The sequence below is a fragment of the Porites lutea genome, chromosome 12 (genome assembly GCF_958299795.1).
Source record: "Porites lutea chromosome 12, jaPorLute2.1, whole genome shotgun sequence".
In the NCBI taxonomy this organism is placed as follows: Eukaryota; Metazoa; Cnidaria; class Anthozoa; order Scleractinia; family Poritidae; genus Porites; species Porites lutea.
Genome location: NC_133212.1, coordinates 7,154,000 through 7,179,105, shown reverse-complemented (window position 1 = coordinate 7,179,105; position 25,106 = coordinate 7,154,000). Strand labels below are relative to the sequence as shown.

The following is a 25,106-nucleotide window of genomic DNA, read 5'->3' as shown; positions in this document are numbered from 1 at the left end:
TTAAAGCTCGTTGACTTCGTTCTGTGCCGAAAGCAGTGAAAAAGAAAATTACGCTGAAGCACCATATTTCACGAACTGAAAGGTGTTGTGAAAGCGAAGATCGCTCAGCATAATTTGCAGATTTCTGAAGGAGGAATTACAGTCAAACCAGGTCAAGATTCCATTCATGAATTGATTATTGGAAAAGCCGAACCCGTTTGTCGCTTCTGTAACTTGTAGCCGGTATCAAATTGCATTCAAATGATCGGTGAAGTTTTGACTGCAACTTTTTAGCATACGATGAGATGGAAAATATTTCAATGGATGAAACTTCTATTTAGGCATTCTAAAAATTCAAGAAAACTGAGCCGGCAGAAATTTCATAACGAACTCGCGTGTGTATTCACTGATCATTACGCAAGCAAAAATGCAGACTGAAATCAACAACAACTAACGGATGGCGGCATTTTGGCAAATCGGAACAGCGCAAATCATCCGTATTGTTTCCTATCCAATCAGAAAAAAGTCCAGATTCTGGCTTTTTTACATGTGATCCGACAAAGAAATGTATCATTCCCTCTTCCCGTGAGAGACATAAAGGGATAATAGGGAGAGGGTGTGATCTCAGGCTAACGTTAAGGTTGATAGCCTACCATTTATTCTCATATCATGTTATTACACTCAATAAAACAAAATGTAAATATTTTGTCAACTAGTTTCTTCCAAATCTATATAATTCCCTGACCGCTACCGTTTCGACTTAAGTTACGCATCTTTACTAATAAAATAAAATACATTTCCATAACTATAATAACTCTTAAGCAGCAAGCATATAATGTTTCTCACCTAATTCAGGTTTTTTTGCCGGTACAACTTTGTAAGCGAGAAAATTAAGCTCGTTTACAGGATTAACAATACTCGCCTTGCCTTTCAAACTTCTAAAACAACAATTTATGAGCCACAAATTTCCGAATTAAAGTCCATATCTAAATTTAAATTATTGTTTCATTGGAAGAGCTTTGAAAAATTAGTATATGATCTTTTATACTCTACCTTGAAACAGGTTAAACAGAACTCATAAATTATGAAATACGTGCGTTGTACCGTTCGCGATAGCCGAATTAGGTCAAATGTCTTGAAGAAGTAAAAATTGTCAAGAATCAAAATGGCGGTCTCTAAGTGCCCTTGTTTGACCTTAAGCAATATCATTAACGGTTAGATGCCAAAATCTGATTGGTTCTTACGCATCAACTCATAGTACCTTCAACATTATTGGCCGCTGCAACAAACATCCGAACATACATAGATACATACGCCCAAAAACACTGACATATGAGCTATTTTTTTCCAAATAGCTCAAAAATGAAAATCTAAAATTCAATACAACATTAAAATTAAAATACTCAGAGCACTAAAGATTCAGAGCCATTCTAATAAATTGTAAACTTTTCAAAAAAGAAATGTTGTGAGATGCTTTTTAAAAACGGCAAGGCTGCTACTTGTTCTTATAATTAATGGCAGCGACTTCCATAAAACACGTGCAGCATAAGCAAAGGCCCGATCCCCGAGATTAGAGCAGTTGACTTTAGAAACGAACAGGAGAGATTGTGCAGACAAGCGAAGAACATAATTAGCAGCTGGTTTCAGGTACAAAAGATCTTTAATGTAGAGTTAGGGTTTAGGGCACTTTTATACCAGGTCATTTTAATTGCAACTTGTTTCCTATTTTGATGCGAAACCAGTCGAAAAAAAAGGCTAAGTGTAACACCCTCTGAAACGAACATGTCAGGCAACGTTTGGAGCAAGCACTGCACCAAGTAGGGAAAATGTTATGCAGCTCGCAATTAAAGCTACAACATATGCATTGCTTGACACGTACATGTAATTCATTAATCAGACTTACATGGAGTAGCCCACTTAGCTAAAAACCATCGTGAATTCAAAGTGAAGAAGTTACTATGGTCAACTTTTCTTCCGGCGACTTTTTTGTCGCAAAAGAATTACGGGACAAGTTGCAAGGAGCGTAGTTTCACACTAATTGATACTGCAAAGTAAGTACAAAATTTTGTTATTTATAAATTTTATTTTGTACTTTTAAGTGCTCGTAGTGTGCTGCACTGAATTTATCTTTCTTGAACTGACTTAACAGTATATTTATCCCTATTACATGTGCTCAGAGAAAAACAGGAAAATGGGTTAATGTAGATTTCAAGGACCTTTTTATGGTCTGAAAATGGTTACTATACTGAAAGTATTAACAAGAACTAAAGTAAATATTACATTTATTCGTATTTATCATCTTTACCCCCACTTGTCCTTCGTACAGTATTTCCTCCCGTTAAAACAGCTAATTTGCAAATAAGAAACAATTTCCTTTCCTACTTTGTCTTGCTGTTAATTTACTTCCAAATCCTGTAAAAACTTCCTCGAAACATGGTTTTAAATAAAAGAAGCTGCATTATATGGCTCAAGATCAATACTGAAAACCGTTAAAACTGTCATAATCACGAAATATATACTGATTCTTATCTCTCTAAAATAGACATCATATTTTCGCTACCCTAGTGCTAATCTTTATTTCTTTGCACGCAAGGTAGAGTGGTTTTCGTTTAAGTGTCGTAAAACCAAAACCAAAGTAATTACTCTGGCCAATCACATAGGACACAGACAATACATTGAACCAATCAAAACTCGAAGTAATTACATGTGGCTGACGCAAAGCGCGGGAAAATGCATGCGAGCGCGTCACAATTGGCTTTGGTTTTACTTCTGATTGGATGAAAAGTTGGCGCGAATCTTTTAAGCCAATCGCATCGTGTAGAAAGTGCAAAACCAATTACTTTTCGACACTCAAATGAAAACCGCTCTATGATAAACGTAGTAAATCACATTCGTTACAAAATTTTTAGATCAATCCTACAATAGAGATAATCCTTTTTCGCCAACCTTAAGTAGAAGTTAATTGAAAAACTGTAGATCACTTTTTGTGAAGCCAGTGCTTAACATTATAGCTGCCAGATGAATTTGGGTAATCGTCCCCTTAACCCTCGGACGTACACGCAAATTCATACCGTCAACGTGGTACGGGGGGGAGGGGGTGGTTTGATGGAACCCCTCCCCATTTGCATAATTTCGAAACGATTTTGCCATTAGTGGAAAGGCTTTGATCTTCTCAACAAGATGAGGCCATTTTATGGGTGGTGGCGCTGCTGGAGGACTGTGACGTCACTAACAATGGTCACCATCTTGGATTTTACCGAGAATTAGAAATCAGGTAAAAACTCGTGATGAATGGTAATTCTTTGTGCTTGACTTGTAAAATAAGACACAAATAAGCACTTTGTACCATTTTATCCACAAGATTTACTTAATTGTTGAAAAAAGTTGAAAAAATATGCATTTTGACCGCCTGCTACTTATGACGTCATAAACAATATGCGCTACTACGTGTCAAGATCATGTACAGTTCATAGAATACTACAACTTAAGATTTTACATCAAACTGCATGGATGGAATGACATTGCAATACTTTTCAGCCAAGTCATTCCTTTGCACAGAAGAATGGCATAATCCCTCCGCTAAAGTCTCGTAGGTTGCGTGTGGGTCCAACTTTAGCTTCCACAACAACAGCAAGCTGTGGCATTTCTCGAAGAATTGTTGGTTCTCTTTATCTATCAAGTTAATTTCGGCCTTACAAACATTTAAAGCATGTCCAAGATTCTTCCAATCTTTTCGAAGATCGCTATCATACGATAACTTTAACAATATTTCCTCCGTAACTTGACCAGTTTTTCTCATGTTTCTCGTGTTTGATTTGAGTGATCTTGTGGAAAGGGAGACGCGAATAAATTTCGGCAAGCATTCTCGTTGCATATCAAACTGATGTAACCCTGCCAATGGAGCCTCGTAAGTGGCCTGGGCCACAGGCATTTCTTCCCGCAACCACTCTTCAACGCGTTTGTAAACAAGTGGTAGGTGCACTTTGTCTAACGAGTTAATTTCCTCACTGCACACCAAAAAAGCAAGTTCAAAATGTTTCTTCCAAGCCGCCCCAAGATTTTGAGATACATCGAAGGTTGTCCTCAGTATACTTTCCTTACGCTCCTTTTCGTCAGGATCCACTGACTCGTTAACAAGATGGTACGTCGCCCGGGATCTACGCTCCCGTTGAAACAAGCACACATTCCAGCTAAGATGTTCTGGTTTCCTCGACAGCTCTCGTGCCAGTAATCGATTTCGTGCAAACAATTTCTCCCTTTCAACCATCCGCTCCTCTTTCCGCAGCACCTTTTCAGTCGATATTTTTAGTGCCGTCTCTATGATCGAAAATCTACGCCATTGTTCCCGAGGAACTAACTGACTAATTTTTGGGGGTAATGCCAAACTACAGGCAGGAGGCCACCTCAATTCCTCTTTACGTACAGCATCACAAGTCTCTCTAAGTAGTTGCCTATAAGCTGGAAAGAAATTGTAACGTTCTGTTTAATAAACTAGATACGTTTTAAGACAACGGTTTCAAACTGAGTATTTTCAATCCAAGACAGACAGATAATTTCGAGATTTAAGCAAGAAAACGGGCAAGTAAATGTTTGAGGGGTTGTAGTTTCTTCCCGCTATTAGAAAAAGTTACCCGTGCAAACAACTAAGCAACACGTACCGTACACTCAGACAAATAAATCGGTTGCATAGAACTGTTGCTATACGTAACTTAACATCTTATAAAACGAATTCAAATTACCCTTGAAGAATGTTCTGTAACCTAGCTTAACCTGCAAGCGTGAACTGGAAAAAATCTTCCCCTCCCCCTCCCCCTAAAAAAAAGAATAAAAACACACACACAGAGGATGACGCCGGCAGACGCAGACGTAATCGGAGATTTTGGAAGAACAAATTCTTTTGAGATACCTGGTTCATTAAAAAAGGGTATGGCAATAGTAAAGCATGGAATGGGTCCTGAAGCTGAATATAGAGATTCCACGATTTAAATCTTTAATCTCTCTATATATATATCTTAGTGACAAAGTCGCAGATAAGAGGGTCTCAGTGGGGTTAACAAGAACATTAGTAGCCAAAAAATAAATAAATAAATAAAATAAATAAATTTAAATCTTTGGAAGCAAATGAACTTTAATAAGAAAATTTCCTTCTAGCAAAGCGGTGATTTTGAAGGTTTCGAAATCGTTTTCTTACAACTTGAAATTGAACTGCTGATAAAAATTGGCGCTTAATACTAGAACCGTCTTACATAGATACACGTTACGCACTTCGATGTCATAATAGTTGTGATTTTTAATTTGATCATCAAACTACTCCACAAGATGTCAAAAACTCTTTAATACGTTCTCGCTGTTTTGTTGTTGTTGTTGTTTGTTCTTTTTTTTCTCGTCCATTGTTCCAACTTAAGAGTTATTAAGAAATATTCTCCTATTTGTTTATAACGAGCTACTGTGATTAAACTCTATCTGCCATGAAAGGCCAATCTTTTCTTTTCCCTAATTCTAATATGAAACTTCCCGGTCAGCTATATCTTTCCTGACGGACCAGAACATAAATAATAATCATTTGAACAGACTGCAGATACTCGTTTGTGATATTGTTCATTGAAAAATTGTATAAGCAAAAGAAAAGGAGTATACCTTACCTCTCCTCGATTAAGGAGCTTTTCAGCGATTTCCAGTTGCGCGTGTGCCAGTAAATTACATAATCCTTTGCAACTACGTTTTTGCAAGTTAGTCACTGATTGTTCTTCGTGCTCGTTTTGAGAATAGACCGCGACGTCATAAAAATGTATGATGGATTCATTTTCTTTGTAAGATAACACATGAATTGTTTATCAAAGTGATATGGTTCATTTCCGTTTAAATTCGTAATATTCGGCGGTCTATTTTTTGCCCAATTCACTTGAAGCAAACATGTTCAATAAAACTAGGTTTAACAAAGTGGAAATATCGCTAAATTTGTACCAATTGGCAAAAATCAGTAAGAGACTTTTAAGGTCATTAGGACTTTTGTTCTTAGAAGCGGTGGTGAAATAGTTTAAAATCAGATTTAAAATGAGAAAGGAAACCTTTTATTTCAGACGCATACAAAAACATAGTCTAAATAATAGTAATTATTATTCATTCAAAATATTTCTCCCTTTCTGATTGGCTAGAATCCCACGTGTAATTCATCATAATGAGCTATTGTCGACCAAATTTGGAAGAATTTTGCGATATGTGAAAAATGACGTCAATCGTGCAGCAAATGGTTGGCACTCATCTCCAAACTCCAAACTGACATTTCCCTCTCACAAGACATTCTGAGACATTTCCCTTTTCCTACATGAAATTTCTTTGTCTCTTGAAATTTCTGCTTAACAAATGTTCTTAAAAGTCTAAATCTCCTCATTTTTAAACGAAAAGAAAAACTAGAAAGTGTAAGTAGGAATCGAAATAGGAGCCCAGAGTCTGCGGTCCATAAGCTCTACCACTACGGCACTGAGGAGTTACTGACAATTGACGGTTCGATTTGAACATATATATAGCAACAACCCTAACCCGAAATGGAAACTAACCGTTTATCGAGTCATGCTTAACCCTGATCACTCTTCTCAGGGCTTAACCCTAATCAGCATGGTATACTTAATTAACCCTAATCACTCTTTTCAGTGCTTAACCCTTATCAGTATTGATAGGCAATGCGCATGCTGTTCCTTCTTTGTTAGAGAAATACTTTGTGTATGAATCATGATGTGTCCTACGTCATTTTGGAGTATGGAGGATTCCATAATTCTTCAGATGATATTCAACCTCATTCAATAATTGTTAAATGACAATAAGAAATGAAACAAATAAATCAAATGGAATACAAAAGGGTTAAGAATCCCAACTGGAGAAGGCGAACTAGTTGGGATCCCTCTTACAAGAGCGGCTGAGAAGTTGATCTCGAAACTACCGACGACAAATCCTGCTAGCGACCAGGCGGATCTTCAACTGGATAACACATCCAGTGCTTTAACCGTTCTGCCTCCACAAAAAATATGATAATGATGATATTAAAAAGCTGAAAGAATACCTACCAAGTGAAACACTCTCAGCCATGCCAAAACACATTTCTATCTCACTTAACCCACGCAATTCATCTATTTTATAAGACAGCTGTAAAGAACAAAACAGGGGATGCAAATAAATAAGTCCGTTAATACCGCATAAATCCGTCAAAGCACCCACACCTTCAGCCAAAACAGGAGATGTTATAGCATCCCGTCACCAGCCCTTACTTTCTTACATGTAAATGCAACGGATACAAGGAAACCTTTTTGATTCTCACATTACTTATTATCTTGCTAGCTTTAACTAATGCGGCTTCGTTTACATGAGTAACGTGGTATATTCATATTACGACCTGACCAAATTAAACTTACATTTTGCTTCGAACGGAAACTTAATATTAAGCGCTTCTCTCAATCATTAAGCTCCCTCCTTCAAAAAAGTGCCTTCTCTTTCAGCCGATATGAAAAATAAGCTGCTGGTTGTTAATTAGAGGAAATAGTCGGATCAATTCCAACTCTTTGAAGAAATTTCATTTTTAAAACAAAAAAAGAAAAGAAAGAAAACACTTCCCTTGAATAAACCCTGCATCATGGCCTTTCTTATATAATAATTATTTTTAAAAATTACGTCCTTAAATTCTTACAGAGTTTGAAATGTAAATGACCAAAATACTTCGCTGATACAGTGTATATACTAACCATATCGTCCATTTCCTCAGATTCTCCGACTCTCATTCCAATGAGACGGGAATACAAGGAGCCTATAACACAAGGACACCTTATACCTGTGAATATTCCCAAACAAAGAGAGCTGCAGTCAAACAGCGTCCAACAATAGACCTCTTTAGCTTGTATGTGTTGTTTTCCCATTGAAAGCCTTAGGGGAATTTGCCCCTCTGTCTTTTCATACATTACACATGTATGCGTAAATTAATGCACGTATGAAAAGGAAATTTACAAGAAATAACTCTCTAGTCAAAGTATTATCACATGACCTACATTGGGAAATCAAAATATACAAGCTAAAGAGGTCTATTTTAAGTAGAGACGAAAATGGAGCTTGAAACATTTTTCACGGTGCCCCGAACCTATTTATATGCCTGTTGGGTATGTTTTTGAACCGCGTTTTTCAGCAGAAACGACTTAACCGATTTCAATGATTTTTGGCACCTTTAATAAAGAATAACGACACTTAACTCATTGACGCCCGAGACTTTTCACGGTTTTCTCGAGTGTTTTTTCTTCAGTTGAACAATCCATAGGATTTCGTGACTCCTTATTTGGGGTTACATGAAAAGTGGTGCTGTTTTGAAACACTGAAGGCTCGAGTTTTCTGGAAACTTCACTCTGACGGAGTCATTTTGATTTTCTTAAACTAAAATAACGGCTCAAGCATGGTTTGTATGCGATTTTTGGTAAGTGTACAGCCATTTTTCACCTTTAGTGGCTGCCTGATGAGCATCATTAAGCGTGACGGTAGCTAAGAGTCCACTTTTTCAAAGAAGCGAGTAAGGTGATGTACTTCGTTTGCGAATTTGGCTTGTTGCTCGTGGAACTGGAAAAACGGCCGTTCCGAAACGAAGTCACTTTGGGACTTGACTGCTGATGAATTTCTTGACCTACCACGGCATATTTTGGAATTTGCGACCACTGGATATCACAGCAAGCGCGAAATTTCCGTGGTAGGTCGCAGAGTCTGTGGACTTAGTATAAATGTGAAAAAAGTGGGGGAAGGAACGAACACTGTCAAATATTCTGGCTATTTTTCTGCATACAATGCAGCCGTGACGTTGAAAATCGAGGCAAAAATAGGCTTTAGTTTGGCCGGGGAAACAAATAAGAACAAAAAAAGTTACTTATAAGCTAGAGCAAGGACTGAATTTTGCAACTATGATTTTTGTAAAATTCCTGAAGGCAAAAACGTGATTTTTGTCGTTTTTCTATGACGTTAAAAACGCTCATTTTTGTCCTTGTCCAAATGCAAACGGTGATATTTGCAACAAGTGCTGACCTTTCTTGCGTTTATTGGATATACCAATGCTCACAACTGACAATTAAGGCAATGTTCGCGCGATTAAGGAAGTTGCAATGTTTTAAAGCAGCGTAGTCTTGTACGGCAGCACGGCCGTCAGTGGGTCAAAAATGTTACTTATTTTCTTGTAGATACAAAAACGTTTGAGATGTCGGCGTTTATTTATAATCGAATTTTTGCGAAAAAATGTAAATAACTTCGAAATTATACAACAGATTTTTCCCTAACTTCACTGAAGTTAGGGAAAAATCTGTTGTATAATAGCAAATACGTTTTAGAGCTCTCTAGTTTTATATCTGTTACATACAACTCGCTGCACAAAATGCTGGTCAAGTTTAACCTTAAAACGCCACGCTAACACATTTATGAAAGTTGAAGCACAAATACGGGTAGAGTACCTACGGACTATTTCCTATCTGAAGGGCTATTATTACCCAAAGCTTTATTGCAAGAAACTAAGTAATCAGAAAGAACAGGTTAATGCTGAGTCCACGGTTTGATTAAAAAACTTCTTTTAATAAAACTTACTTTGTATTTGTCCCTCTCTTTTTAAAACAAATCTTAACAAAGCAAAATATAACATCTGCAAAAAACTCTCAAGAGTTTTTAGCGTCGCAAGTGATTCCCGTTTTGGGAAAGCCACCAACTCCAGTACTTCTGACTATCTATTTTTCAGCTGCAATAAACCCCTTTTATTTGGTAATTCATTCAAGCGTTTTATACTTGCCATCACATTCGCACGGGAAGTTTGCCACTTGGGGATAGAGATAAGGAAAAAAAAATTAAACAATCGTCTTATTCCTCTCATTATCCCCAACAGCAACTGCCCGTTCTGCCCGCAGAACTTGAAAAATGTCTATGATTATAAGTTAAAAAAATTCAACCGGAATCTTGCCTGAATTTAATTTTGACCTGTATCATAAACAAAATACCGTAAAAAGCAATGCCTACCTACTAGCTCTTGTGAAATGAGACAATCTGCCAGCGGCTGTGAAGAAAGAGAGAATTTTATGTCAGTTTATGCCATACATAATAGACCCCCACCTAGAACAAGGCCGAGCGTTACCACTAGCAGCATGCATTGCTTAACTATCGCATGTTAGTTTGCATGGTAAACACGCGGTAAAAACCAATTGAAAAACTTAGGACAAAAAAGAAAGACTAAGTCCACTAAGAAACTTTCTCCTAAAGGCCGTCAACGCCGTCTAAAAAGAGAAAAGTTCACTGTTCAGCGACGGTCAGTATAAGAGAAGAACACCTGAAATGCGTGAAAAAAGACGAAAGTTTTATATGTAGCCCTGATCATGACTGCCTTTAATTTCCAAAATCAACGTCTGATCTAGACTCGTTTCAAAACTTTTATGAACAATCAGGTGCTTTGTCTATGTTTCATGTCACGGCGTGAGCAGCTTTTAAAATGAATATTAAGTGAATGCCGTTATGATTTGCTCAACATAGAAGCTATAAGGGACTTCAGACTATAAGGGCTTCAAGGCACCCACGCCAATACCCTACGAACAATGGGAGAGATAACACGCTAGTGTCTCGAAGACGTTGCGAATTATGTGCAGTTAGTTGTCGAAAAAACGATAAAAGTGATAGTACCATTCAATGTATGTGTTCTTATTTGGGCGTCGCTCAAATATAGTAACCGAGCTCGCTTGTTTTGATTCAAAGTTGCAATAGGCACGCAATACGCGCGAAAGTAAACAGGCCAAGCGACGCGAATGTCTGCCGCGTAATGTGTCACAACAGAGCATTTATCTTCATTACATACGACCCACAGATAACGCAAAGGCAAACAAAGCGGCAATGGAAAATAAATCTTTCATAAAAAAGCAAGGTATAGTGAGTGAAACAAACTATTAAATAATTCTAAAAATTTTCCCTTTTTGCTCTCGGTTGTCGAGCGCCAAAGAAGATGTCACGCAAAATTCCATGATCTTGTGCATGAGATAATTAAGGGTAACATTAAATGATGCATAAGTTCATTGCATATTTTCGGAAAGGGGGTGATTTCTTAAAATCCTGTTGGGAAAAATGACCTCGCAAACAAGTTATTCTTTCACGGTCGCACAGTAAATGGGGCAGAATCCGACGCAGAGTCCAACGCAAACCGCGTTCTATTTTTAAAACCATTGGGTTAATTAGATTAAGGGCCCGTTTACAAGGAGTGAGGGTTACGTTTGTGCTAGGGTTACCCTAGCAGGCGGGTTAAAGTTAGCTCGGTTTACAAGCAAATTTCACAGGTAGGGTTACCCTTTCACCCAGGTCAACGTTACCAGCTTTACTGACGTGTTTCGTCATGCGTGACATTCTTTGTAACGTCCAAGATTTGAATTAAACTTGAAGTTCTCTATGGGAAACACGTTAAATCGACGAAAAACGCGAAAATATTATTGTCGTATACAGAAAATACCTTATATTGTTCAGATGTTTATAATTTAGCCCAGAAATTGGATGGTTCCGTTCAAATTGTCAAGCCTTGATACGACGCGTTTACAAGGTAGGTTGGGTTGCCCTAGCGCTAGGGTAACCCTACCTGAATGCTAGGGTTACCCTACCTGCCTTGTAAACGCTCTGCTAGGGATAACTCGCGTACCCGGGACAACGTTCGTCCGTCATGCGTGACCAGTAATCGGATTACCGGTCACGTATGATAGACGAAAGTTGTCCCGGGTACGCGAGTTAGCCCTAGCAGAGAGTTTACAAGGCAGGTAGGGTAACCGAAGCTGCCTTGTAAACACGTCGTGAAAAAAAAAAAAAAGAAGAAATGTGCGAGTGCTAGGATAACCCTCTTGCTAGGGTAACCCTAGCACCAGGGCTACCCTCCCTCCTTGTAAACAGAGCCTAAGTCGTATTCTCTCATACACGAACCACGAAAGCGGCAAATTGCAAACCTTTCACGTGCAAACTGCGTAGCAATACAACCCACAGTAAGGGCCTGAGCCCGGCTGCATAAAACGCCCGTAACAGTTACGCGTATACGTACGTGTACTCGTAACTTTACTGAGTTGCATTAAATCACTTACGTGGTCCACTTAGGGATTTCACTTAAGTGGTTGCACTTACGATTTTCGTAAGTATCCACTTAAATGTCGTCTCTGCAACAGAAATTGCGGGTGTTGCATAAAACGTTTTAAGCACGTTAATTTACGAGACCTATGTAGGTCCCGTATCCTTACCGTTTTTACCAAAGTTGACGAGATCTTTTACTGAGAAGTGAAAAAAAAAAAGTTTTTTCTTTACGTAACTCCTTTCTAATACGCTTTGTTAACCTCTGATGTACAATTTAAAGCCGTCGTTAAGAAAAAAGAGGAAAACATTTCCAGTGGATATTGAGTAAAATAACGATTCCATGTAAACTTTATCTGAATGAGAGGCTTAAAGGTGTTGAAAACGACTTGACACTTCTTTACAGTAACCGATGGTTAACATAATTTAAAAAAATAGAGTGAGTCAAATTAATACTTAAAAGCACTATAACTGAAAGTTACGTGTGCCCTTAAGTGAGCCCGTAAGTTACCACGTAAAACAGGAACTTATGAGAGTGCTAAGTGCGTTCCATGCAACACCCGTAAGTATACCCATAACGGATTGGTAAGTGACCTACTTAAGTGATCACATGAGCCGGGGAAACAATGTGCATGTAAATTGAACAGTCAGTTACCCACTGTCCTGTTTCTCGCTTGGTTCATTCGCCGGGCCACCCGGCAAGCGTGATTACTTGGAAAATTTCCACCCGGGATCCCGGCATCACAATACGGGATCCCAGCTAACCGGGCTGGCTCGGTTGTCGTATAATCGCAAAGTTGATTTTTGTTGCGTTTAACTAAGATGCCTGTCCCTTGGCTGTATCGCCAGATTTTGCGCCCTCCCCTTTACCTCACCGATTTTTCAAAGCCCCCTGGCTTCCGATATAGCGGACGGAAATATCTGCTGCTAAAAAATAAAAAGTTTGTACTGTGACAGACCAAAATTCGACCCAAGATCTAGCACACTGATTTACTTCACGGTGGCTGCTCCGAAGAAGAAAGGGACGGTTTCGCGATAGTCTAACTCCCTTAACGTTAGAAGAGAGGTATGAAAGAACTAGAAGTTTAAAATCTTGGCAAGTAAATTTGTTCAATTTGATTTCCATTTAACTAGGAAAGAGCATTTACATTTGGAGTATGTATATATGAAGGCTGGTCGACCGTTTTCGTGTTTGCCAGGTCTCACTGTAAACAAGCAGAATCGATCGCTGGAATTTAGCCTTTCTGCAAAATCGCCAGTACATTAGGAAGGTTGCCAATGGGGTTAGGAGTTAACTGATAATTGGCCAAAAAATTGGTTTTTAACTGAGAAATGAAAAGTTAACAGTTAAGTGACATTCTATAGATTATACTGAATATGATCGTTCATGTTATGAAAGCAACAAAGTTTTGCAAACAGAAATGCTAGTTTCTGACTTTTTTTGTACCGCTAATGACCCGGTGGGACATTAACTGATATTACGATGTGCGAAAGGCACCAGGGCAGTACCCGGCAAACAGAAAGCGTCAGTCATAGGGCTGCCTGCAGACAACTCAACGAATAATTCGTCTTCTAATACTAACAAGATTTTGGTGTTCGGAAAAGGAAAATACTGTTTTCACGGCCTAAAAAGATCGTCAAGTTAAACATTACTACCCAAAGAAAAAAGCTGTGACTCTTAGCATTGGATCTGGTCGAAAAGACAAAAAGAAATTCTGATGGCTCAAAGAAATCAGCATCTTTCTTTTAGGTACATGGGATTTGTAGTTACGAGAAATCATTTTTTGTAACTGATGTTGCAGTTCTAACTATTCACTGTAGAAAAGTGAAAGTTAATAGCTGACCAAAATTAGTAGTTAACTGTGAATTGGCCAAAAAAATTGTAGTTAACTGATGTTTGGCCGAAAAAGTATTTGTTAACTGAGAATTGGGTACCCCCATTAGCACCCTCCATTAGGGGAAAGGGCATCATGAAGGTTCCATTGAAAAGAGCAACTGCAATACCAAACACGAGGACTATAGCTCCATAACAAGCCGAGGAGTTCACTCGAGCAGTTTTTGTGCACTGAGGAGCAAAGATGGAAAGTCTAATCACAGACATCAAGGGGCTAGGGGTGTCAAAAAACAAGTAAGTTGGTTCCTTATTGTTTCTCATTTTTTCCAACAAAAATACCTTTTCTGTTTTTCCCTAGTTTGTAAAAGGAAAAGGCAATGCATGTCCCCTCATTTAACAATTTTTCTTTTATCACCTGATTTATTGATTTATGTGTCACCAGTTTTCACAATGAATAGTCTGTACTACAGCTATCATAAAAAAATGAACAAATAAAGAAATGCTGAGTATCGAACCCGTAACAAGGATATTATTTTCCAAAGGGAAAATTTGAATTATTTAATAGTTTGATTTACCCAGTTTACCTTGTTTTTACCCCTCCGCCCCCCCCCCCCCCCCCCGTTTGTTTTTTCAACTGTCATGACTCATCGCGACGAGCGACAACGAACTGAATGTCCATCAAAAAACAGGTGCCTGCAAAACAAAATCATTCGTCACGGCAGTCACGTTGTGAGGCGACTTCTAATCTGCACGTGCTCTTTGTCATAAAACGTGACTCAAGTCTTTTAGCACCTAAGGTTGGTTCCGCCACAGGGAGCCCAAGCTCGTAATATGAGCATCGGCGAGCATCGGAAACCCGTTGTTTTCTCTCTCGGGTATTAGGGAAGTTAAGATTGAGACGTTTTCGGGGCGACGGCGACCGGACTGGCAGAGCAATCCTGGAACAGAGGTAGCCGTCGCTCCCCTCCAAAATTCGAACATTATAATTAAGATCGCAGTGAACTCAGGAGGAAGGCGCCGTGGAAGACTACCGAAGAGGAAAATATGGCTTCACAAAAAAGAACGAAGAGAATTAATGCTTAATTGCTTGCATGCAACAACAACTTTATTTCAGTATTCTCACGTTAGTACGTGGTATAAACAACTTTCAACACATACGTTTCATTTATACGATACTGTCACGAAAAAAAGTGAGCTAAAAACACACAATCAAAATATCGGAGTTCATATTTTTTGTCCGGATACTTTCATTTGGCTCGTAGGACAATTTTGTCCATGCAAAGCTCACTTACGGTTTGCTGTTTGCCATATTGGATCAGATTGCATCTTGACTCTGTGACATGAAACATAGAAAAATTATAAAGATGTAAGTTTAGATAACAGAGCTTGGAAATCAAGCTTGAAATGTGACTCAAAGAAAACAAGGACAATTTAAGGACGATAATCTGCAAAATTCTGGTTGCTAAATGCAGCAAACCTGATTGAAATGAGAGTTAAATACTCACGTTCTCGCCACAACGCTAAACAGACCAGTTTCACGTCGCCGACGGGAGCACGACGGCAATGTGGTGAGCAAGAGCATGCGCAATTTTGCACAAATCATGACGTCATGTCCGGTTGAAGTTGCCGTCGCCCCGAAAACGTCCTTATCTTAAGTTCCCTATTGATGTCAACGGGAGCAAGAGACTGTCTCCCACCCCGAGTGTGAGTAATTTGAGTCTCAGGCCGTGTCGCTATCTTTCAACGGTAACGCGGCGCTCAAGCCGAGGTTCAGTTGATGGCTTCTGACGGGAAAGGTTGCGAGATTTGCGACCATTGATTCGCTCTCGGTGCAAATGCGTCTTGAAGCAAGATAACGAATGGAAAGAAGAACTATCGTGTGTTACCTAGGCGGAATTTGGAGCCAATTGGAGCAGTTGGAGCGAATTTACGGCCGTTTTCCCTCGGTGAATCAGTCGAGCCGCTCCGCTGGAGTGCCCAACCTTGGTAAACATTTACCAAAATCGTTTGCATAAAAACCGATGAAATGGCCATAAATCGTCCCGTGGACCACACAGGAGAGACGTAACACACATTTTAAGTAAGGTCAGCTGTTTTTTATTGATATCCTTTCATTTTCGTGGGTTACAGAAACGATAGGTTTTTTTTCCCATACAAATCCTTATATTTTGAATCATGTTACGCAACAATGCCGATGCCCGCCGATGCTCATATTTCGATCTTGGGCTACCTGTGATGTCATAACGTAATTACCTTAAGATGAAATTTAGAAAATGCTAGTTGTATCGAATTTATCAAAATTTGCGACACTAAATTGAATTTTTACATACAGTTGAACCCCAATAACTCGAACACCCCGCTCACTCGAAGTAAGTCCAATTTCCTTTGGATTTCAACCCACTTTCCTGTCATTTTTACTCGGTTAACTCGAACTCGGTTAACTCAAATTCCCCGCTAATTCGAACCAAATTTCCCTTCCCTTGATCAAAGAGTCACTGAAATTTACCCCGATAACTCGAATTCTGGTTCTTTTAACTCCACTCGCATGCTATCCCATTAACTTTTTTCGTTGTATAAAACGTATAAGTTAAAAAGACCAGTTTTTAACACTGGTCAACACTAAAGCGATTTGATTTTAATGGTGAAAACAAAAGGTTGTGACAGCTGAGGCCTACACGGACTTCCCTCGTGAGTTGCGATAGCGATGCATTTTAGCCTTCAATTATATTTTCGCTCTAACGAGCGTGTCTTTTAGGGATTTGCCTCTCTTATATGATATAATCGGAGGTTTAGTATAGATGCTTTTCAGTAACGGCTGGTTTTGTATTACAACCAAGTTATTCATTAAAATTTTTCTTTTAGGCCACGTACTGCCGGGTGATATGTCGTGACAAATGGTAAAATTTTCGTTTGAGTCTTTTTTCTTCGTTGGAGAGCCAACCTTCTGTCCTCGAAGAGGACTCCTGTTAGGGACCTCTCGATGAAGTTATTAGGATATCCGCGCGCTTTGAGGCGCAGTTTGAAGTTTGAGAGGCACTCTTCAAAAGTAGTTTGTGAAGAGTTTGTTCTTGGGCGTCTCGTCGCTTCGCCTTTGATAAAACCTCGTTTTACACCCGGAGGGTGGCAGGAGGTGAAATGCGTGTATTGGAAGGTTTCTGTCGGCTTGTAGTGGGTCTTGATGTCGAGGATAGAGTCAGTTTGAAATCTATTCCCTTTGTATATTATTGTGTCAAGGAAAGTAATTTCGATCTCTGAAATTTCAGCTGTAAATTTGATTGAAGGGTGGAATTGGTTAGCTTGTTCAATGAACAAATTGATGTATTGCTTGCTTTTATTCCATAAGGAGAAAACGTCATCAATGTAACGTTTCCATTCTATTGGCTTGATTCTGCTTTGGCAGATGAGTTTTGTTTCAAATTCTGCCATGAAGATGTTTGCACAAGCAACCGCCATTTTAGTACCCATGGCAGTACCGTGCGTTTGCAGATAGTTTTCGCCATTGAATTGGAATGAATTTTCCTTTAATATTAAATCATGCATTTCCCTAAGGTATTTGGTCGGGATTGGGGGTTGTTATTGTGAAAAGTGTCGTATGCCCGACATACTGTAGTTATTCCCTCCTCTTGTGGTATATTTGTATACAAGCTCGCGACATCCATAGACACTAGAATAGTGTCTTGGTGTATTTTGGTTCTTTCCACAAAGTGAAACGAACAGATCACGTTTTATCAAAAAAATGCCTTATCATGTTACCGTTTTGATGAAATAAGTTAAATTTGCACTGCACCAAACACTAAAGTGCTGAAAAATCAGTAACTATTAGTTTAATTTTAAACATAGCAAATTGAATTTTGCAATCTACCCCGATAACTCGAACCCGCGCTAACTCGAACTGTTTTTCGTTTCCTTTCAGAATTCGAGTTACCGTGGTTCTAATGTAGAGAATGTTAAAGGGCCGGTTTTATAAAATTAAACTGTTAAGCTTTAAAAAAAAGAATATAAATTATGTTAAATTTGTTGTAAAAAATGCGCGATAGTTGGTATCGAACCCGGTAAATTTGCTTCGAAGGTTCCGCGTTAACGCCGTGAGCGACAGGAACAATAGAAACGCCCGTATGGACGGACGGACGGACGGACAGACGGCCTTACACAGACGTTGACATAATGCGTACTTGTTATAAGTCAGTAAGCACAAATAGAAGCTCAGAAGTAACTTTCATATGTAGTACATAAACAAACAACTTTTGTCTTTGACACCCGTGGAAATCTACACTCCCAAACTTAAGTATTGTGAAACCTTCAAAAATGAGTCCTAAGGAATGAGAGGGGCAAACGCATTCCATTTATCTGTAGCCGACAGATGGACCATACTCTGGCTTTTTGGCTACCTAGGCTGCTCTACATAATGCCTGGTTCTCATAAACACCGATCTACCTGAGATGCTAGAACTGCCTGGGATACTGTTCAGACATATGCGAACATATGCCGACGATAAAAAAAAAACCAATGCAAGTCTTTACCGCAAGCGTACTAAACTCGAGTCCACAGCTACAGCAACAGCTAGGTTGGGTAGATTAACGGCTAAAGGCATGCTTCATTCGTACCATTTTCTTTTTCCGACAAGGTTGACGAAAGATCATGCATGATTCCATCGTTACCAAAGAATGGCTGAATATTAGCGTTAATGAAATATATTTAAAAGGCGGTTATTGTAAGTCACTTACGTCAATACGGTGTAATGGAGCTATCGGGATAGTGCCAACAAGACTCATTTTCGTAGAGGCATCGGCAAATTGATCATCCATTATTGCATTGCCCTCATTAGACCACAATGCAGAAAAAAGGCCTTGTGTATAATCCCCAACTACAGACTCGCCATTTGGGAAAACGTCCAGATTTCCAGGACCACTGCGACAAGGAATACCTACAAAAACAACACAGAAATTTAAAATATAGCACCGAAAACTTTGGCCTTTAAACATCTTGCATCATGCCTGGCTATCAGAATTTATTCTCCAAGATTTGAGATTCTGGATTTAGATCCTAGGAAAATCGTCATATAAAATGACACGCAAATATCATAGTATTCTAAACCTTTGATGTTCCATTGGGGGATGAGCGTGTAGCAGAACCTAGTGACCTCAAAGCCAGCAACAAGAATTTATCTTCGTTTTTCGCCCTATGCACCCTGGGATGCACGTATAGTTTCAGAGGCTGGGTGCTCCCCCAAAATTTCGTCACTACACACTCCCGGGCATTACATTAACATCTGAGTATTAAAACGAGTAAAAGGGACTATATACTTGACAACTGAATCAAGTAATTTTTCTCTTAGAAATCAGATTTAAGAACTAAAATGAATTGAAAGTAAGGGCACGTTTACATGGAGATGGGAGACCCCAGATAGGTGAGGTAACTCGCTCATGCGATCAGGTGGGGTAAAAAATAACCCACCTTTACATGCAATCCAAGAGGCATAATATAATGGTACTTGATGCAATCTTAACACTCCGCCATCCCAGAGTGCACTTTCTGAAGTTTATTTAATGTTCGCTAAGCATGTCGTTGTTCTAGAAAATGAAAAAAGGAGAATCGAAGAAAGTTCAATACGAAAAATTTTACAGTGGCCAATTTACCTTTAGTAAATTCATTGATGTCAATTTGAAGTATAATTTTGAGCCGCGCGGAGGTGCTTTCAGATTTGGGAAAAAAAGACAACATAATTCGCATGGCAAATTAATGCGGCCTAATGGGTTCTTTTGTTTTGGGATTTGAAATTTTGCATGTCAACGTTAATGCCATAAGATGTAAACGGATTTGATGATTAATCCTCTTCTACTCTTCCTTGGTACTCTTGCTGCAACCTTTATGTGCTGTGGCTTTCATTTGTCACTTTCAGATGCCACATAGTTGTGGTTCGAATATGGCGCGAATTTGATGTAATACGAATCCGACCCCGGCTGGGCGGGTTACCCCACCCTGAAACTTTTACATGGCAAAATGTGACCCAAGCTAAGACATGGTTAACCCGCCTCGGCAAGTCACCCCACCTATCATGTAAACGTGATCAAATTAAAATTAGTTCAGATGGACACGCGGGTTAAGCGGGTTACCTGAGTTCCCCCACCTTCATTTAAACAGACCGTAAGTAACTAATTTTCAATGCATTAAATCGCTTATGTGCCTTGGCTTCATGAAAATAGATAATTAAAAGGTAACGCTAGCTTAGAGTGAGCTAGTGAAAACTATCTTAAAAGAGAAAAGTGACCAGGTAGAACATCGAGATGATCACACTAATTACCTTCATTTTCGAATGGTGCGCCATGATAACGCTGCAACCACATTGATACGCTTTGTCTTCGTGAATACTTTATTACCGTTTTTCGTTTGTGTGGATCTCCCTCTTCTAGCCCTATCGTTTTCATTTCAGCGCCAGATCTCGGCGCAAATCGCTTAGATGTATATGCGACGTCGGCAGCAGTCTTCTTTTCGTGTTTGTCACCTGGGTATAAATGTACTGGCTCAGCAGGGTTTTTTGTTGGACGATAACTGTAGTAAAAGGCTAATTTTTCTAAAAGCAAAGCATGTTGCATCATTCGTTTACGCTTGAAAAAGGACATTGGATACACAAACCGCGCAGGTACAAGTACGTTTACAAGTGCAAGTAACAGTACAAGTAACAGTACAAGTACAAGTCCATCAACAACTACAAATATCCATACTTTGGCGATCACCACCTTGAAACAGCCATCTTTTCCACTATGGCCAAGGACATCTGCATAACATGACAGCAATTTGCAAGCTTTTGTGTCAAATAAATCAAAATTAACAAGGTCTGACAGAGTAAGCAGAGTTTCCATGGGAACGAGAAATGTCGTAAAATTTAGATCAAACAGGTGTTGGAACTGCATTGGATTGTTATAACATAGATTGAATAAAGATGACATCACATAATGATCCATAATGTATTGTGTAAATAGGGATGTTTGATGATTAATTTTAATGAATTGGCTTGGAAGTGAATGGTTGTTCGTTTGGTTCCTAGCACTTAAGTCAGCTTCTTCAATCCAGTCCCACAAGACACTCCACAAGACGCTGCAATACTGCCAGTCATTCTTTGCTTGTTGCGACGACATTTCAAAGTATTTGCTTCCTGCCATTCTGAACCTGGTGGCTGTAGGGAAATCCTTGACAAGCTTTTCACCAGAAACAGAGATAATATCATCACATGACCATTCAGCTTTTGCAAAGAAGAGGGAATACTGTTTCTCGAGTTCAAGGACACTCTGATGGACATATTGTTGATTAGTTCGCCCTTGAATATTTCTCACGGCGAGGTTAAGAGGCGTCTCCTGATTTGAAGACGTGAAATTGACACTGGTAACACTGGAGCGATCAATGAGCACCTCTGCAAGGTGACCATGGCTATTCTTTACAGCGAAGTGAAACAGAACTGTCTTTTCATCATTTGAGGCATTGATGCAAATACCATAATGAATCAAAATTTCTGAAATTTGATTCTTTCCACACGCTGCAGTTAAGTTAAGAGGTGTGTTTTGCTTTGAGAAAACGTTATCAACGACTTCACTCACATGCTGAGTCAACAATTCTGAAACATAGCTTTGAAAGGAAGAATTTGTCAGGCAACTTCTAGCTTCACCTCCTTCAATGATCGAATAACCCTCTACAAAGTTTTTGAGTCCATTTTGTACCGCCAAATGAAAAGGAACTCGCCAGTTGGCACCTCTGGCGTCAAGATCACAACCGTGGCGAATCAGAAGTTCTGCAACAAGCTTGAGACCATTCTTCGCAGCGTTATTTCCAGCGTCGACCTCACTTCCATGCCGTATCAAAAATTCTACAGTGTTCTGTTGGCCATATTCTAAAGCAAAATGAAAAGGACTTTCTTGCAATGGGCTACTTCGCGCATTTACTACACCTTCTTGTTGTATCAACAATTCTGCAAGTTCCTGATGACCATTCCTTGCTGCCAAATGAAGCGAAATTTCCTCCTCATCATTTCGCGCATTGATATCACCACCATGTTTAATCAAAACTTCAGCTATTTGCTGGTGTCCATTTTCTACAGCCAAGTGGAGAGGAGTTTCATGCATCGGTAAATTTCTAGCATTGACCTTGCTTCCATGCTGTATCAAGAATTTTGCTATTTTCTGATGGCCATTTCGTGACGCAAGATGAAGAGGAGTTTCTTGCATGGGAACATTTCTAGCATTGACCTTACTTCCATGCTGTATCAAGAATTTTGCTATTTTCTGATGACCATTTCGTGACGCAAGATGAAGAGGGGTTTCTTGCATGGGGACATTTCTAGCATCGACCTGACTTCCATGCTTGATTAAGAATTCGGCAATGTATTGGTGGCCATTCTTTACAGCCACATGAAGAGGAGTTTCTTGCCCCGGTATATTTCTAGCATTGACCTGACCTCCCTGTTCTATTAAGAATTCTGCAATTTGCTGGTGGCCATTCCGTGATGCAAGATGAAGAGGAGTTTCTTGCATTGGAGCATTTTTCGCGTTGACGTGACTTCCTCGGTGTATCAAAAATTCCGTAATGTGCTGGTGACCATTTCGTACAGCCAGATGAAGAGGCGTCTCTTGCTTTGGGGAGTTTTTGGCGTTAACATTACCTCCACTTTGTACCAGGACATCTGCAAGTTCCCAAAAACCGTTCCTTGCTGCGAGGTGAAGAGGAGTTTCTTGAAGGACACCAGGAACATCGACGTGCACGCCACATTGTATCAAAATTTTAGAACCGTAAGTATATCCATTTCCGACCGCCCAGTGAAGAATCCGGCCCTCTGTGAAGAAACCAAAAATAAAATGTCGGACTCAAAGAAAGGTTGAACTCAAAATTCTACGTCGGTGTTAAAGTGTTTTCTCTCAATTGCTATGGGTTCAGACGCGTTTTAATACAACTAAATGCAATTTAAGGGAGTTAACGACAAAAAGCGCTATCGATACTTGTGGTCAAAGGTCGGTCCGCAGGTGCATGCATACTTAGTAGGTCGCTACATCGTTTACGTGACGAATTGTTCAAGCAGTGAGATGGAAATATTCAAGAAGCACCTCCCCTCTGCCCTCCCCCATATTTCAGTGCGGCAGGTGCCTCTTCTCCTTTGTGTGGAGGCTCATCGTTAACTTGCAGTTGCCAGCTGTGCGGGAGTTATCAAATCTAAGGGCTGGCTGCGAAAAGTGGTTGCCCCTGGATACTCCAGGAACTCAAAACCCATCGAGCGATGCCGTTGTTAAAGTGACGAAAGTGAGGCTTGTCGGCATTAGAATGTTGCAACATTAACGCAATTAATACTGCCTCAGAATGTTGTCAACAGTCCTACGAGTCCACTTTAATCTCTGTTATTTTCTGGTATGATTGGAGGGACCCAAATCGTGAGTATTATACGTGATCGTCAGGAACTGCGTGTCATCTATATTTACACCCTTGATACGATTTGTTCAAGTAGGATGATTCACGCAATTATAAAAACCAAAATATAGGCACATCCTCCGATAGAATTATTAGAGAGAGGGCGTATCATAAACTTTTTTTCGCCAAACACTTGTTAATGGGGCTCAAAATTATTACATTTTGGAAACACAACTAGCTTATTTCAATATACACACCGTTTAGCTTGAATCCTGCTAAAGCAGTTAGCAAAGCAAGGGTAAAAACAAAGCCCTTGAATTTGAAAGCTTCCCCTGGTCCTCTTAATATTCTTACGTGACTGGGATGTTTGTAGCTTTCTGTACAAAATGATAGTAAATAAAACCATTGTCAAGAAAATAAACAAGCCTTAAAATAGGATAGTTAACAATTATTCTTTGAAAGCGAGGTGAATAGCGACTGAAATATTCCTAAAGCCACTATTCGCCGAGATTGAAAAGAATAATTGTTTTATACACACAAAGTGATCGCAACAAAATCAGAAAGGAAAACATTGAAAAGTACGATTTGATTGACGGCTCAAATTTGCATGTAGCAGTAATTACAGTACTGATACATGCGCAAAAGTGGCATCTTTAATTGCAAAACTTTCAAACATGGTAATTCTCAAGTTTACAATTGCGTAAGGGATTAAATGGAACCGTTAAAAGTTTGAATTGTTTCCTTACCTGAGAAGAAAAAAGCTGAAGAAAAGTAGAACTTTTTTATTTTGTGTTAACTTGCCAAGTTAGTGAAGAGTTTGTTGTGTCGATCTTCGCATTAAGTGCTGACATCGCGGATCGGTTGCTCGAGGTAAGGCGTCGTTTTTCTGTAACACTAGGTTGCTTAAGCAACGACGACGTTGACGGCAACGAGAACGGCAAAGAAGCAATAGGTTTAGATTAACAAACAACAACTTTGCATGTGCACACTTTTTTGTACATTTCTTAGCCATCGTTGCACGACTACAACGTGAAAGTGCCTACTTTCATGTTTTGTCGAGGACGGGAACACAAAACAACAATTTTCTTTTCCTGAACTTTGATCAATCCTTTAGAAATCAGCTCCTACGAAATTCGCCAACATTTAACGAATTAAACGAGACGGAATAAACGCGATAAAGTTTGAGGCAGCGCGACTTCACTTTTTAAATGACGTTTTCGTAGCCGTCGCCGTCGTCGTTGCCTTAGCTCTCTATTCTTTGTATTACTTACTTAAAACGTAGAATTCCCGCAAACATTTGCTTTTATTTTCGTTTGTCATAAATAAGCTTCGATTTTTGGGCAAACGTTTTCTTGTTAGCAAACGCTGAGTTCACAAAACGGCCTCTTCAACGCGACTGAAGAGTAGGTGTAAACATTCCATCGAGCAAAAACAAAATCATCTAAAGTAAATGGGAAAACGCTGTTTTGAATCCTTGGAAGTCTATTCTTGCTTTAAAACACATCAACCCTAGGATTTTGTTGACTTTCGAAAGATTTTTCGCAACAAAAAACATATACACCGAGCTCACACATTATCCACTAGCTACGAGGTGAATATTATTGAATAGCCCGAGATAGCGAACCAATCAGATTGCTTTAAACACCAAGATCACTGAGTGTGTATATACTAATGTAATATAGCCTTTAAGTTATTGATACTTATAAGCGCAAGCATTTCAAGAGACGTGTGTATTAACAGTGAACTACAGTCTAGGTTGAAGTTAAGTTATCATTAACTCAAAACTTTAACGTTGAGTAGATATTCTCACTGCAGTAAAGAGAAT

The 25,106-nt window shown here is 39.3% G+C and overlaps 1 protein-coding gene and 1 pseudogene across 1 annotated transcript in view; both read right to left on the bottom strand.

The window, feature by feature from the left end:
• Positions 1-643: 643 nt before the first annotated feature.
• LOC140953643 (uncharacterized) overlaps positions 644-25,106 on the bottom strand; it is a 42,773-nt gene continuing 18,310 nt past the window's right edge. The window contains exons 10-16 of the mRNA XM_073403060.1: positions 23,539-23,658; positions 20,196-22,715; positions 18,619-18,818; positions 9,997-10,033; positions 7,713-7,798; positions 7,041-7,119; positions 644-4,437 (exon numbers count right to left, since the gene is read on the bottom strand). Of these exons, the coding sequence (XP_073259161.1) occupies positions 3,464-4,437; positions 7,041-7,119; positions 7,713-7,798; positions 9,997-10,033; positions 18,619-18,818; positions 20,196-22,715; positions 23,539-23,658 (4,016 nt within the window). The 3' untranslated portion in view covers positions 644-3,463. The remainder of the gene's footprint in view (positions 4,438-7,040; positions 7,120-7,712; positions 7,799-9,996; positions 10,034-18,618; positions 18,819-20,195; positions 22,716-23,538; positions 23,659-25,106) is intronic.
• LOC140921884 (uncharacterized) lies at positions 16,617-17,347 on the bottom strand (annotated as a pseudogene).